Source organism: Bos javanicus, chromosome 2 (genome assembly GCF_032452875.1).
Source record: "Bos javanicus breed banteng chromosome 2, ARS-OSU_banteng_1.0, whole genome shotgun sequence".
Taxonomy (NCBI): Eukaryota; Metazoa; Chordata; class Mammalia; order Artiodactyla; family Bovidae; genus Bos; species Bos javanicus.
The window spans coordinates 19,690,575-19,705,941 of NC_083869.1; the positions used below are offsets into that span (position 1 = coordinate 19,690,575).

Sequence of the window (15,367 nt, forward strand, 5' to 3'; positions counted from 1 at the left end):
TATGACACGTTTGTCATATCGAACGGGGTTAAAAATCGCCATCTATGGTGTGGCGAGTGCACTCTGGTGGGAAGAGAACGCTCCGGGTGGGCAACATCGACCACTCTCCGATCCAAAGAGACTTCTCCGTTTGCCCTCGGCGACTGAAGCCTGGCGAGAGTGCAAGGCGTGGGAGTAAGTGGAGGGCGATCAGGGTGACTGCGAGCACGAGCTCCCCGCGCGGTCCACTTCTCCCCCAGGCCAGTCTCACTGGCTGAACCGGAGCGAAAGGGCAGCTCGCGGGGCGCTGGGCCCAGGTCCCGGCTTCCGGCCCCCACCCCCGGGGCTGGCGCCACTCTCGGGCGGTGGGGAGAGATAAAGCCGGGCAAGGTTCTGCAAATCCAAAGCAGGGAGGCGCAGCTCCGATACCATCGCCTTTGCCGAGTCTCCAAGCGTGTTTGTTTCAACTGTTTAAACTGTTTCAAAGCACCCGAACCCCAGCGACCTTCGGCAAACAACTCCTAATCCCGCGGGCGGGGAGCGATGGCTGCATTCGCCGGAAGGGCAAACTGAGAGTGGAGCCCGGGGAGCTACGGGGGCCCTCCTCCAGGCACTCTGCCAGCCCGCAGCCGCCCCTGAGACCCCCGCCCGCAACTCTTTCCCGCCCCAGGACGGCCAGCTTCTTGCGTCAGCCCCAGCGAGGGTGGGGGATTTTCGGAAGCTCGGCCCGCTCGGCCGGCTGGGGAAGGAAGGGCCTGGGCTCTTGCCCCGCCCTCGGGGGGCGGGAGGCGGAGCGGGGCAAGAGCCCGGTCGGCGACTCCGGCCAAGTCAGGGAGAAGCGAGTTCCTAGGATCCCCCAGGAGCCGCCGCCGCCGCCGCCACCAGTACCGCCGTGTCCGCTCCAAGCCTCGGCAGCCGGAACAGGGCCGTCGTCGGGGAGCCTCAAAGCACCGTCCTCAGCTCAGCATGATGGACTTGGAGCTGCCGCCGCCGGGACTGCCGTCCCAGCAGGTGGTGCCAGGACGGGAGCAGGGGCGCGAGGGAGCCGCGGCCCGGGAGGGACAGCCGCATCGGCCTCTTCCCCGTCTGTGGCCGGAGCTCGGACTGCAGCGGCCGCGCGCGCACCAGAGCCGCCGCGCTTGAGCTGGGGCCGGGGGAGGGGAGTGGCGACCCCAAGGGTGGCGAGGGGTATGGGGGGCGCGGCCGAATGGTGTGACTGACAACGCCCCCGCAGCCCCCGAGGGCGATAGGGTTGGGGTTGGGGGGCTACGCCAGCGCGCGTGGGGGCGAAGGGCGTCTCTAACCGCGTCCCGGATCGCCGGAGCCGAGACGCTGGAGCCGCGGCCGGCCCCTTTTCCGAGTTTGAGCGGCCGGGAGGCAACCGGGTAGGAGAGGGCGGACGCTGGCGGTCTGAGCCGGCGCGGCCCGGCCCTTCCGGGGCTGCGCCGCTCCCCCGCCTCGGAGCCGGCAAAAATGTGCCTAGTCACGGGGCCGCTCTCGGGGGAACTGAGGTCTCCGGGCTGGGACCTGGAACCCCTCCTCTGCCGCTGCCCCTCTGCCCAAGACCTCCGAGGGCGCGAGCCGCGGCGCTGTTACCCTGCTGAGGGTTCTCCTAGGCAGAGTGATCAATCAGTCCAGCCTTGCGATCGCCCTTAGGTCACTTGGCGAAAATGCCCAGCTCCCAGGGTGGGGGCAGGCGGAGGTCACCAAGCGCCCAGCGCACTCGGTTTCCCCGACGTACGGCGATCGAACCCTGCCCTGCGCGCTGCCTCGCCCGGAGGGAAAGGTTCGGGCTCGTAGAACTCTTGAGTCGGCCCCTAGCAATACCCCGGCAAGGGCGGGCGGGGCGGTGGACTCTGAAGTCCGACGCGGCTTCGCCCCCCTCCTCCCCACAGCTCCCCGCGGCTTCTCGATCCCGGCGCTGTGTCTCCCGATGGCGCACGCCGCGAGCGTGGTCCCGGCGCCGTGACAGTGGCCGGTTGGCTGTCACGGCGGCCCTCAGTGGGCCCTTTCCTGCTTTGTAGCGTGCAAACCTTGCCGCGCCGAGGCCAAGGGACAAGTTGGAGCTGTTGATCTGTTGCGCAATTGTTATTTTCCCCAGGGCGGCTTTGTCTTTGGATTTAGCGTTTCGGAATTACAATTCCAAAATGTTTAAGGCAGAATATTCTGTTCTCTGCTGTCAAGGGTAAGAATTTCGAGTGTAGATTAGCATTTCTGTTGTTTTTAGGCTGTTACTAAATTTTGTGCTTTCATACATTGTTTCTCTTTTGCGTGCTTTGCCTCAGTTGCTTTCCTAGTATGTTACTTCTTTTGAGAGGGCAGAGGGTGGGACAGCTGTGTCTCATAAAGCTTTGCTAACAAGTTCTGTAAATGTCGCAAATGTGAAAACAAGTTTCTGTATATATTTTGTAGGGACTTTTTAAAGGAGTAGATAATTTCCAATTTGTGTGTGTGAATGCGTTCTTTGGAAAAATATTTAGTTCAAGGAAATGTGTAACCTAATGGGAACGGTAAATATATTTAAGCTCTTAAACATCAAGCTTTAGACTAATCCTGAAGTAAGGTTTTGAGTTATTGACAATGTACTGATTGTGCCTTTTTTCCCCTTGAAGCTGTTTGTCTTGAACTTTCCCCCAGTAATGAATAAGATTGTATTCCTTCCTCCCCACGATATGAAGAAGTAAATTGTGCTTTCCGATTTAGCTGCTGTTCAATCCCTATAGCCATTTCTTTAATAATCTGTATGACCAAAGGATATATGATGCTAATAGACTTTAGTTTTCCTAGATTCAGGAATGTAGCCTAGAGTGTTATATTACTGAAGTTTTATTTCTTTCTTAACTATATAATTTAACATTCTGTATGCAAAGGTGGGTAAAACATCTTTACTGCTCTTTCTTTTAAATGTGAACTTTCCAGTTATGTTTGTTAAGGTAACTAACTCCCTTTCCACCCTTTGTAATCAGACCTCAGCTTGCATATGTGAAGACTATAAAAGAAAATGGAATAAAAGAGTTAATGTCATGTCTGTAACTAAGATTCATATTACATCTTTGTAGTCCAGGAAGATTTGGACAGAGTCATAAGTGGATTCTAACCTTTTGTCAAAGAAACACCAGGTGCGAGGTGGTACAGGGGTGAAAGTTCTCCCTCCCCCATTTGTGCAGAGGAGGTGTTGATGAAGAGCAGTAGAGTTTTACATTCTGAATTTCCATTAGCTTCTGGAAGGAATCATCCATTACCCTTTTCAAAGCTGTCTTGGAGAAAGTATTTTTGCATATGAGGAATGAAGTTGATCTTGGACTAGATAAGGTAACTTTTAAAGAAAAATAGGGCATCCCTCTCATCTCCAGAAGGTTGAGCAAAGAACAACTTGACTTTTTAGATATTTGGAAAAAAACCTCTTGAGAGATTGTGAAAGATCGTAGGAGGATAAAAATGTAACTGAGTCTTTCTGCATTAAAAGTAGCTTGGGTCATTTTGGACTCTTTCTTGTCAACTTGGGTTTTTATAAACAGTGCTGGGAGGGGAAACCCCAAAATCTGACTTTCTTTAGGGTAACCGGGAAGAATTGAAAGCCAAATACATTATTTGTCTTTATTTTTATTCAGGACGAATTATACTTACAGAGCTGCATGAGAAAAAAAAAGCCTCTGTGGGCTAGAAGCACTTATTTTCCCCCTGGGAATTTCCTCTCTACTGGTGGAACACATTTAAAGGGGGTTTTGTGTAAATAATATTTCTTCTTTGATTTTTCCTTCATCTGGGGTTAACGCGTCAGTGCAAATTCTCAGATTCAGGAGGAGTTTGGCACTAAGATAATCGTAGATGAGTTATTGGACACTTGTGTGCCAGGCAGTATGATAATTGCTTCACATGTATAATTTCACAGTCACCCTGTAGGAAATACTGTCTCCAGTTTCTAGGTGAGGAAAGAGGCATAAAGCAGCCAGGGGCCTGGGTCCTGCTTAAAGTGACTCAACTATTGAGTGGCAGAGGTGGGATTCAAACCCTGGTAGAAGGACTCCACTTCCGAAGTGGACCAAGACTAGTTAACTTTAAACAGAAGGAAACTCTTACGCTTGAAAAAATGGACAAATCGAGAAAAACTACAAGAAGGACAGGTAGGAATTTAAAAGAGTAATCTTTGCACCTTTTCCAGTTACCAAGAAATTTAATAACTGTTTGTGAGGGGTGAGGTCAACCTTGAATACAGTGAAAGTAAATACAACCAGTCATTGGACCTATCGCATGGGAAACTTTTAAGGAAGACTAAGAGGCCTACCGGGGTTTGATTTAGAGAGGCAGGACCATTTCTTAATTTAATAATAGTTTTTAAAATTTCTGATATTTCAGCAGTATCTGAGATTCTGCCTTACATTTTTCAGGGACTGTTTTTCAAATCTCTTAGCTCCTGGTGACTTTAATTTTATTTGCCTTGTTAGTTGGTACATTCTCCTGTTCCATTGGCTCTTTTTATCTGGAAATAGTGGTCAAAAATAAGTTTGGTAATGAAGATGTTTGGTAGTGAATATGGTGAAGAGTGGGACAGACAGGGTTAATCCTGGTTGAAGGAAAGTGGAGAGAATGGGGAGAATTTGAGTTGAACACAACTAGTGGAAACCTGTTGGTTCAAATTAAACACTCATCTCCTGTTTCGGCATTTCTGAATTGAAGCAGGCATAAGGGCTCAAATTGAAGCCTTCTTGGGGTTTTGTGACTAGTACATTTCAAAATTAAATATTTCTTAGTCCTTATCTTTAAACAGATTGTTCTCAGAATTATTATTGTTTTGTTTGTTAAGGATACTGCAGGGTTTTTAGGATTCCGTGGATAATTTGCCTAAAAATTAATCTGACAACTCCCAGCACATTTAAAAGCCTGGCCCAGCCACTTCTGAAAGTTTGCTGGACTCTGTTGTTGCACAGCAGGGTTGTCGTTCTTTAGTTGCTAAGTTGTGTCCGACTTTGCGACCCCATGGACTGTAGCCCCGCGGAGTCCTCTCTCCATGGGATTTCCCAGGCAAGAATACTGAACTGGGTTGCCATTTCCTTCTCCAGGGGATCTTCTTGAGTCAGGGATCGAACCCCTGTCTCTTGCATGGCAGGCACATTCTTTACCACTGAGCCACCGGGGAAGCCCAGATAGCAGGGTGTAGGAGGATAAATGTACTAAAGGCGATATTCAACCAGCTTCCTTCACCAATGGCTATATGTTTAAGTTTACTGTAGAATGGAGAATAGAGTTTATATTCTGATAATAAGATATCTGTGAGTTTTAAAAATGTAATTACCAGCTGCTTTTAAATATGCTCTAACAAACATTTATTAAAAGGGCTCTAAGATACAGACCAAGGCATCTTTCATTGATAATGGTATGTTTTCTGGAAATGAGAGCAAAAAATACATTCAAGTGTATAACATTCCCAAAAAGTATTAGAAAAATACAAGTGTTCTTATACTAACTTTGCTCGCCAAGACAAAGCAAGATTGCTAAACAAAATCCTATCTTGCCTAAAGTTGGGGTTTTCTCTGTGTCAGCCCCTGCCACAGTAAACACTTTTTAACTATTATTATAAAGAATTTTAGGAACATTGAGGATTGGAAGCACTTTTTTAAAAATTGGAGTATAATTGCCTTACAGTATTGTGTTAGTTTCTGCTGAACAACAGTGCGAAGCGGCTATAAGTATACGTATGTCCCCTCCCTCTGGGACCTCCCTCCCATCTCACCCCTAGGTCATCACAGAGCACCAGGCTGAGCTTCCTGGCATATGTCCTGGCATATAACACCGTCAGAGCCTTATACAATCTTTCTCTGCGCGTGAGCATCTAAGTTTATTTGGCCCAAACTGCGGTAGAAGTGAAGACAAAGCCAGGACATAAGAGACACTTCGAGTACCAAATCCATCCTTCAAAGACCTTGTTGATTACTGAAAGTCACTGTCATTCAGCAGCAGCCTGTATTTTGCTTTTGCTGCTGTTATTGTCGTTTGGGTGTTTCGGAGCTCTGGATGGCTTGCGGGGATCTTCCCTGACCAGAGATTGAACCCAGGCCAGCAGCGAAAGCCCTGAATCCTAACCACTTGGGCCACCAGGGAATTCCCAACAGCCTGTATCCTGAAGGATTAAAAAAAATGCCCTGGCAGCGTTAATCAGTCATTCTTTTTCTCACAAACTTGGATAATTGAGACTCCCAGCCCTGTGACATCGACAGCATACTGATGAGATCCAGCCTCTCCGTTGCTTTTCTTCAAATCAGAGAAGAATAATTGGGTAAGAAAAGAAAACTGTCAGATGATTTTGGCTTTGAAGCCTTCTTCCAAACTTAAGAGTTTATTTTCTGCATTAGGCAGTTCTCAATCACTGTTTTAAATCTCCGATACCTGTCTTATACATGTATCTGTTCTCAACAGTTCGATTATAAGTTCCTTGAGAGCTGGGCAGAGAATTTATTTTGTCTCTTCTTTAAATAGATTTAGGAGATGTAAGCCCCATACAGCCCACCCATTTAAAGTGGGCAGTTCGGTGACCGAGTGTATTCAGAGTGTACCGTCATCAGCACAGTCAGTTTTAGAACATTTTCATCACTCCAGGGAGAAACCCCAGACCCATTAGCAGCCACCCTCCATTTCCCTTCAGCTCTCTTAGTTCCTAGTAACCACTCATTATACTCTTATCTCTATGGATTTGTCTCCTGGATATTTCATATAAATGGAATCATAGCCTGGGTGGTTCTGTGTGGCTGGCTTCTTTAACTTAACATGTTTACATAGTTTGACCATATTGTATCATATATCAGGACTTTGTACATTTTATTGCTGAATACTATTCCATTATATGGATACACTACATATTATTTGTCCCCTCCTCAGTTCATGGCCATTTGGGTTGTTTCTACTTGATATATATATTTGCTCCTGATAGCAGTGGTTCTTAAAATGTGCTTTATGTTAGAGTCGCCACCCATATTTCAAATACTGATGCCCAGGCCACATGTCTCGTTAAATTAAAATCTCTGTGGGTGGAGCATCAGTATCTTTTTCAAACCTCTGAAGGAATTCCATCATGCAAGTAGATTGAGAACCAGTGTTCCGGAGGAGTTGGCACGGTGCTTGGTACCCGTGGAAGGTATGTCTGTAGGGATTTAGAAAATCTGGTTAGGATGTTGCTTAATTCATGAAAGGAAGTGTTTTTATGTTTGATCACTGACCTTCACAGCCTTGAGATTAATAACCTACATCTGAGAACTGTGTTTAAGGCACCTGGTGAATGTTTGAAATTCAGTAAATATAACTTGCGCTCTGTAATCCCTCATGGAGATTTGGGTGATGATTTTAGTAGAATTCCTCTGTTTGGTCAGGAGTGTGGTGACTGATAACCTGCAGTGTAGATTATTTGGGAGTCATGTAGAGAAGGCAGTGAGGACCAGTGTGAGGCACTGAGGAGGATGGAGAGCCTGGAAGCTGGGGTGCAATACTGCCTCCCCCCATGAAGCTCCAAGCTCTGCATCCCTGGGCCTCCTTATCTTCCTCCAGTAAAAAACAAAACCTTCGATCTGGGACTCCCCTGGCAGTCCAGAGGCAAAGGCTCCAAGCTCCCAGTGCAGGGGCCTGGGCTTAGTCCTCGGTCAGGGAGCTAGAGCTCACCTGCCACAACTAAGAACCTGCGTGCTACAGCTAGAAGATTTCTCTGTTTCAGAACTAAGACCCAGCGTGGCCCAATAAATATTTAAAAACAAAAACTTCAATCTACAAGGCCACTTTTAGCAACTCAGCTTTTTGATTCTCTGTATATGCTTCGTAAAGTCAACTTTATATTCTGACCCCCGTGGCTACCATTTGTACTTACCTGGGTGGTTTCTGGTTTACACATTTGGAAACCAGGGCTAACTTCTGAATTGTTTGGGAGTTTGTGTGTGTGTGTGTGTTGTGCATCACACTGGAGGGTATGGTTCAGGACCTTCTGGAACTGTCTCAGCCCTGCCTTGAGGCAGCGTGGGAACAGGCCCAGCAGGGAGTGGGTGCTCCAAGCCGGCACCCATTTCTTTCAGTCTTTAGGCCCCTCTTTTGTGCGGCCCAGATCCAGTCTTTGCCGAGCCATCACCCACTGGAGGGGTACATTTAGTCTTCCTTTGAGAGCTGTCTGCTTTTCTAACTCTAGTCATCAGTAGTTTGAAATTCTTTTAATATGTCCCTCCTATTATTGCTTTAAGATTTAAAAAGCAGTACTATTCTTTCATTTATTTTGTGCTGAATGATATACATATGTGTTTAAAGTATTGATACCTTAAAACAGAAGAATTTTGGTGTTAACACACAGGCTGTATGCAGTGCAGACTTGTATTTCAGTGAGTGATCCTTCCTATTAAATGCCCTTTCCGCCCTTTGCAGGACAGAGCCGATGTCCGGGGCGGGTAGTGCCACCCCACCCTCGTGTTTGTGTGGGAAGCACGGGCACTGTTGAGCGTGTATGGAGCAGCCTGCTGATAAACGGTATAGACGTTTGCTTTACTTCAGATTTGCCGGCCTTTTGTCTGCTCGGCTTCAGCACAGAATTGTAGTATCACCCCTGGAGGCAGAGCCCAGCCTATCCCCAGGGAATTCTGGATTGCAGAATTCCTGCAGAACTGCAGGGAGCAAGGGTAGATCCGGTTCTGTGGCCTCCTGTGAACAGAATAGGAAGAGGTGTGTCCCAGTGTCGGAGGGCCAGCTTAAGAACATGAGCGTTTTGCTGCTTGGTTTTACAGTCCTAGAGCAAGGGAGTCTTGCTACCGTGGCTAGAGTATTGAAGAACCCTGAATGTTTTTGACCTAGCCCTCCCAAAATTATTTTAATCATTACAATCCTGGTAATGAAAACCACCAAAAATGAAAACTGTCATTTTTTTTCTTGCACTAGGAAAAACTGTCAGTTTTTGAAGACATCATTTTGTTCTTGGGGCTTCTCAGTGAGACATGATTAAAATGTCCATTGAGAAACCAACTCCAGAGGACAAGAGCCGGGGCAGTGAATTTCGTGCTAGCCGGGCTCCTCTCCCACCCCCAGCTCCTGTGTTCTTCCTCCTTTGGCTCCCAAGCTGAGACCAGGCCGAGAGTAAGAACCAAACTGTGGGATCAGGTTCGTTCTTTTCCTGCAAAGACAAAGGTTCACCATGTGCTAGAAACTTCTTTACCAGGCTGCATGTTTGGGAGGATCCTTAGGGCAGTGGGGATTCCAGGTTACTTTTCACTTGGAAAAAAAGTTCTGGAAGTAAAGGGGAGAGGTTGGGAGGAAAATTGGTTTAAAAGATTCCTTGTAATGAACCCAGGAGGGATACGCCTCTTTGGTCTCTTCGGTAGCTCTTTGATTTGCTCCTCAGCGTGCACCTCGTGCTTGGGTCCCTCACGTGAGAAAAGGGGAAGCATTTGGGGTATTTACTTGTGCTGTTTACGCTCACTGTCTTTAGTTCTTTAAACCACCCTGTTGAGGTAGGTTTGTTGTTACTGAGAAAATTCTTTGGAGATGCTAAGCAGCAGTCCAGAGCTTGGTTTAAGAACTAGAAAGCACAAGTATTTCAAGCAGAAGGATTTTATATAAGAAATTAATTATATAGGTGAGCCGAGAAACCAGCCAGCCAGCCTCAGGAAGCCACCTGCCAGTCCTGGGGCTGGAGGGGCAGAGAGAACAGGCGGAATTCAAGGAGCTGGGACCACGGAGAGAGGGGCTCTGCCTCCCATCCTCAGCCTCTCTCCCTCTCCCAGAGTCTTGGTGGATTGTAGCTGGGAAGGGAGCCCGGGGACGGAGCAGGGGCAGGATGGGGAAGGGATCCGGAAAGTGTTAGTCAGTCAGTCATGTCCTACTCTTTGTGACCCCATGGATCCGTAGCCCAGCAGGCTCTTCTGTCCATGGAATTCTCCAGGCAAGAATACTGGAGTGGGTTGCCATTAGGCAAATGACCAAAGCAATCACATAGCTGGTAAGAACTGGAGCCAGGATGGGAACATTCTTTGCCATCAAAGTCCTTGGACTTCTCTCCAAATCATCTAGTGCTTTGCCTTTGGGGCACTTGTCATACCTGCTTAGGGGCAAGTGGCATGGGCATCCCATAGACCGCAGTGCCTTCTGTATTCTGACTTCCACAGCGCATTTGTGCTGTGTATTCCTTCTGGTGAGTGGAGCGCACCACGTGTGACCACAGAGCCACTCAAAAAAATGGAATGTTAGGAACTCCTCTCAAGAGCACACAGATGGAGGCTCCAGGCGGGGAGTTCCCAGACTCGACAAGCATCCCACCATTGCTGTTTCTGTGCCCCTCCCGCCACGAGGTGCCTCCAAGATGCCACTGCGGGATTGATTATATATACAAGTTTTTGGTGTTGCTGAAAGACTTGGGCCTCTGGGTCTTGAACTTGGGGGGAGAAGGTTCAGAAAAGAGGGAAAGTATCTAAGAGCAGAGGGAACTTCGCATCTCTTGCTTTGCTCGGGATAAATGAAGCCTTTTCTCTCCAGAGAGGTGTGGGTGAATGTGGTCCCCTTTCCTCTGCCCCGAGGGACTCTGGCCCGCAGGGCGTGGCGCTTGCCCTGTGCTGGGGCTTCCAGAGTTCACTTGATAACCACACGTTGTGCCTTCAAGCTGCAGTGACGGTGTGGGTGCTGGCCAGGATGATAATGGGGACTCAGGGGACAGTCTTTCACCCTTCAAGTGACAATGCACTTGCAACGTTGTCAAGAGAACCCGCCTTTAGATGTTTGAAGACATCGGAATATAGGCAACTGGCAATTTCAGGAGGAAGAAAAGGAGAAAACAAATGAACGTTTACTGAACAGCTGTTAGTACTGTACTAGGGCCTGGTCACGGTCTCTCTTACCTGGTCTTGACGATAAATCTGTGTCGATGGCGGCTATTAACCCCTTTTTTACAGACAAGGAAACCTATTCAAAGAGGTAAGGGAACTTGTCCAAGGCCATGCTACTCTGTCTGGCAGGACAGGGATTTAGCAAGTGTAATCACTGCCGTCCCTCCTTTCTTTCTTTCCTCCCGTGTCTCATGATTCTGGGTGTTTTGTTAGGTGCTAAAGCATGAGGGGCTGCTTAACAAAGATTCATTAGTTTGTTCTCAGGAAACCTCAGGATATTCCTTGTTCTTTGCAGGGAGGCCCACTGCCTCCTCAGATGGCAGGCTGTTCACACCTCCTTTTCTGAGCTGGAAGGGGTTAGAGAGAATGCAGAAAGTGATGAAAGTTCTAGAAACCAGAGGGACCAAGTATATTTGATTTACTCAGTGTCTGTACCAGCTCCTTTAAAACAGAACAGTTTTATTTGAGCCATTGATGGTTAGCACTGCTATTTACCCTTTCTCCAGCCCATGGCTGCAGGGGACTGGTCCTAAAAGATAAGCTAAACGTTTTTAAAAATTTCAAGGTGACATTAAAGGTCATATGCCATCTCTCTGGGTCTTGACTGTCTTTTCTGCCCAGTACTTTCTGAAGTAGTTTGGGAAGATAGTAAAGGAAGCTATAGAACAGCTGAAGAGGTTGAGCTATTGTGGTGATAGACTGATGGTTTAGAAACAAAGTCTAGAATAGGGAAGGAGGCAGGGTTGCCCACTTTCTTATCCTTTTCCTGACCATCAGCTTGAGGGAAAACAGCTTAGTGTCCTCTAAGAAAATACACTTAATCTGCATTTATATTGAATTAATTGTTATATTATCCAAGTTAGAAAATTCCTTAATGCATATTGGAGAATACTTTTGTATCTGTTCTCTCAAAATCAGTTTTATTGTTAACTTAAAGGAATGTGTTTTTCAGATTCTTGAGGCATAATATTTTTGTTTTTAATCAAGTACCCAAAGAATAATTTGAAGTTGATTTTTCTGCGACTAGTAGCTGTGGTCATAGAGATGTTAAATATGAAACCTTTGTTAAGTAATTCTTTAACCCCAGACACCTTAGATACACAATGAAAATGCTGAATTCTAAGCCTAACTCTAACTTACTCATTCCACAAATATGTATTAGGTGGTAACACGCCCTAGGGAACTTTCAGGGCATGAAGTTGTTGTAATCTTCCAAGATAATGCAGCAAATATATTGTCCTCCTTGGAGGACATTTGCTTCCCAAACTGCCCCTCCTCCTCATTAATCAGTCCCTTTGTTCTTTGTACACCTGGATTTTAGGGCAGGGGATGTTTCAGTACTTAATGAGTTATAAATTAATCTCAATCTCTCCTGATTCAGGTATGACCTCCTGTAGGGTAGGGATTGTGTCACAGTCATTTTTGTAACTGGTGGCTGGCACCATGCCCGGGTATTTAATAGTAGTTGCTCAGCAAATGTGAGACCATGTCTGTTACTGCCCTCTCGGAACTTGGTGTTTTTAATCTGTGGTAGATGAAAGGACAGAGGAGAAAATGTCGCTTCCAACTGAGATGCTCAGAGAGAACATCCTGGAGGAGGTAGCGGTATATCTACTTTGTTTTTTGTTCTTTTTTTAGCCGGTAAGATTTGTTTTGGTTCAAACTGCAGTTGGAAGCCGGGGGAAGCGTGCAGGCGTGAGCCGGCCTGCGTCAGTGTGTTGGGCAGTAGGGCTACAAAGGTGAACGGGCTGGAGGGGGCCTTCGGGCTGGAGGGGGCCTTCGGTGCCCAAGTGTGGTGTTTCAAATGTATATGAGGCATCTGGAAATCACCGGAGGCTTTGGAAAGGGTAAGACACATGAGCTGGATGTGGACAGGGAGTTTATTATGGCCTCTGCTGGGGCAGGTTAGGGGTGGAGAAATGCTGATGCCTTGGCATCAGCCCAGTACTAAGGATCTGTAATTAATACTCCAGTTTGTGCCTCCTTTGTTAGCCTTTTAAGGAGAAATTTGTTAATCCCCCCCCCGCACCACGCCTCATTTTAAAGGAGGGAGTAGAGTTTTCTCTTAACATTAGCTCCATCATGAAACCATCTGTGCTCAAGTGTGCACACCCTGCAGTTCCTGGGTTTTAACAGAAACTCATCGCCAACGTATCCATCACTCCCCTGATGAAAGGAGAGGAAGGAGTCAGAAGTTGCCGGGTCGCCTTTAGGATGGATTGTTTTCTTCCCTGGTGACACAGAGGGGAGTTTCTCTCTTCTTGCCCTTTCCCACGATCCACTTGCTCTCACCATCTTCATTGAGAGGGAAGAGCGTCATCCTTGCCTTCCAGCCCTAGGGATTAGCAGTATTCACCCAAGAATGAAAACACAGACAATATCCTGTCTTTTCTTTTCCATGGGCTTTGCTTCTGTGCCCCCCTGAGCTAAGAGAGGTGGGCATCTTGCAATGTTGGCGAAGGCAGCTGCAGTTTCTGGGGCTATTCCACCACCAGCCAGGTGCTGTGTGCTTTCACATACTAATTTTGTCCTGTGGACTCCTTACTCCACCCTGTGAGGTACGGAGCCTTATCCCTGATTTGTAGGGAGAGAACCAGGGTCCAGAGAGCTTGAGCGATAGTACAGTGGGATTGCCTCAGTTTCATCATCATTACATGTGGACGAACCTATGTACAGTGTAGAATTAAGTAAGACTTGACCTGGGCATGAGATCTGGCACACAGGATACACACGGCAGCTCTGAGGATTGTTATCATAAGTGTACACCTTCATCGGGGATGTTTGAGTGTATGGGATCTGAGATTTCCTTGGCCCAACTTGAAAAAAATATCCCTCCCTGAATCCACGCGCCTTGTCATTCTTTGCTGTAAGCGTCTCATTCCCCTATGGCTTGTCCTGGTCTCGCGTCAGGGCCTGATTGTTGCAGAGACAGAAGACCAGTCCGTGGCAAGGCCTTACGCGTGCCCTGGGACACAGAGGGGCACACGCTGCCCTGTCTCCTCGGTGGGGCCCTCTAGCCTGTCCGTTGGATGTCCTGCTTATGTGGACTGATAAGCCAGCTCTGTGAACTTCATCGCAGGTTGTAGAACTTCTTACCCTGGGGTTCTGAGCCTAGAAATGGAGCAGTGTCCACAGGCAAGTTGTACAAACAGAAAGAGTTGGTGGGTAGGAGTGCATAAGTGGAAGGTTAAACCCAGCTGTGGGGCTTCCTGGTGGCTCAGTGGTAAAGAATCCCACTGTAATCCAGGAGGCTGGGGTTTGATCCCTGGATCAGGAAGATCCCCTGGAAGAGGGCGTGGCAACACACTCCAGTATTCTTGCCTGGAAAATCCCACTGACAGAGGAGCCTGGCAGGCTATAGACCAGAGGGTCACAAAGAGTCAGACACAACTTGGCAACTGAACAACAAAACCCAGCTGTGAACTGAGCCGACCCCTGTGGCCTTGCCCTCTTCCCAGCCCCAACCCATCTTTTAGTCTTCAAAGATTAAAATACATCTTTTGTAGTAACTGCTGCCAAGTAACTCTTTAAAAAGGTGAAATGGTAAAGGGAAACACCTTCCCATGAGGGAGATAACATGGCTGAAAACTTCTGCACCTACTGCCCTTCGTTGTTGCTATGTGATTTGTAATCTTTTTTATGATACTTTTTATCGTAAATAAAAGCTTATTTGTGATATGTAAATAAGTTTGGAGCTCACCTTCTATTTTTCATATAGTGATTAGACCCAGAAGCCTCAAAATTACATGCTTCTTAGGTTCATTTGGGCTTCCCTGATGGTTCAGCGGGTAAAGAAACCGCCTGCCAAGCAGGAGACATGGGTTCGATCCCTGGGTCAGGAAGATCCCCTGGAGGAGAAAATGAAAACCCACTCCAGTATTCTCGCCTGGGAAATCGCATCCCATGGACAGGAGCCTGGTGGGCTACAGTCTAAAGGGTCTCAATCTGACTCCACTGAGCGGCTGAGCCCCGCCCGTGTTCACTTGACCCGTGCAGCAGCAGTTGACTGTACTGGGAGCATTACTGCTTCACCCCTGACATGTCCCCTGTACTTTTAAGGGGCACTCACGTACCTTTTCCCCACATGGAAAAGTTCTGTGAGGACAGGTGTTAGTCTGGCTTTTCTTAGAGCTCCCTGTACAGTTCGGCCCGGCACAATGGCTGTGTGCGGCCTCCTTGAAGAGGCCTTGGGTATGCTGAGTAAGGGCCTCTGTTCTGTGAGTGATCCTGTAGCACAAACGGGGGTGGATCTCGCTGTGACGAGTTCTTAGAGGTGGGTCTTCAGGCAAGTTCACTTAACCTCTCCATGCTTCAGTTTCCTTGCCCCAAAAGGAGATAATAATAATACCACCTTCCTTGCCAATTGGTTTGAGTACAAGTGAGCTCATGGAGATGAGTGCTTGGAAAGTACCGAACACATAGAAAGTGCACGATAAATGCACTTACTGTTGCCTAGCTTTATTATACTGACACTGTGATCTTTCCTTCTCAAATCCTAATATGAAGGCTCACTAGGTCACCGATGTCCTTACGTATTTATTTAGCAAGTTAAC

At 47.5% G+C, this 15,367-nt stretch overlaps 1 protein-coding gene across 2 annotated transcripts in view; it reads left to right on the forward strand.

Annotated features, from left to right (window-relative positions):
* The first annotated feature begins 764 nt into the window (after window positions 1-764).
* The window catches only part of NFE2L2 (NFE2 like bZIP transcription factor 2), a 32,660-nt gene continuing 18,057 nt past the window's right edge, over window positions 765-15,367 (forward strand). The window contains exon 1 of one of the 2 annotated variants that reach the window (XM_061434406.1): window positions 765-990. In XM_061434406.1, the coding sequence (XP_061290390.1) occupies window positions 946-990 (45 nt within the window). In that variant the 5' untranslated portion in view covers window positions 765-945. Of the gene's footprint in view, window positions 991-1,968; window positions 2,165-15,367 lie in introns of those variants that run through there. The other variant, XM_061434408.1, reaches the window with a different exon arrangement.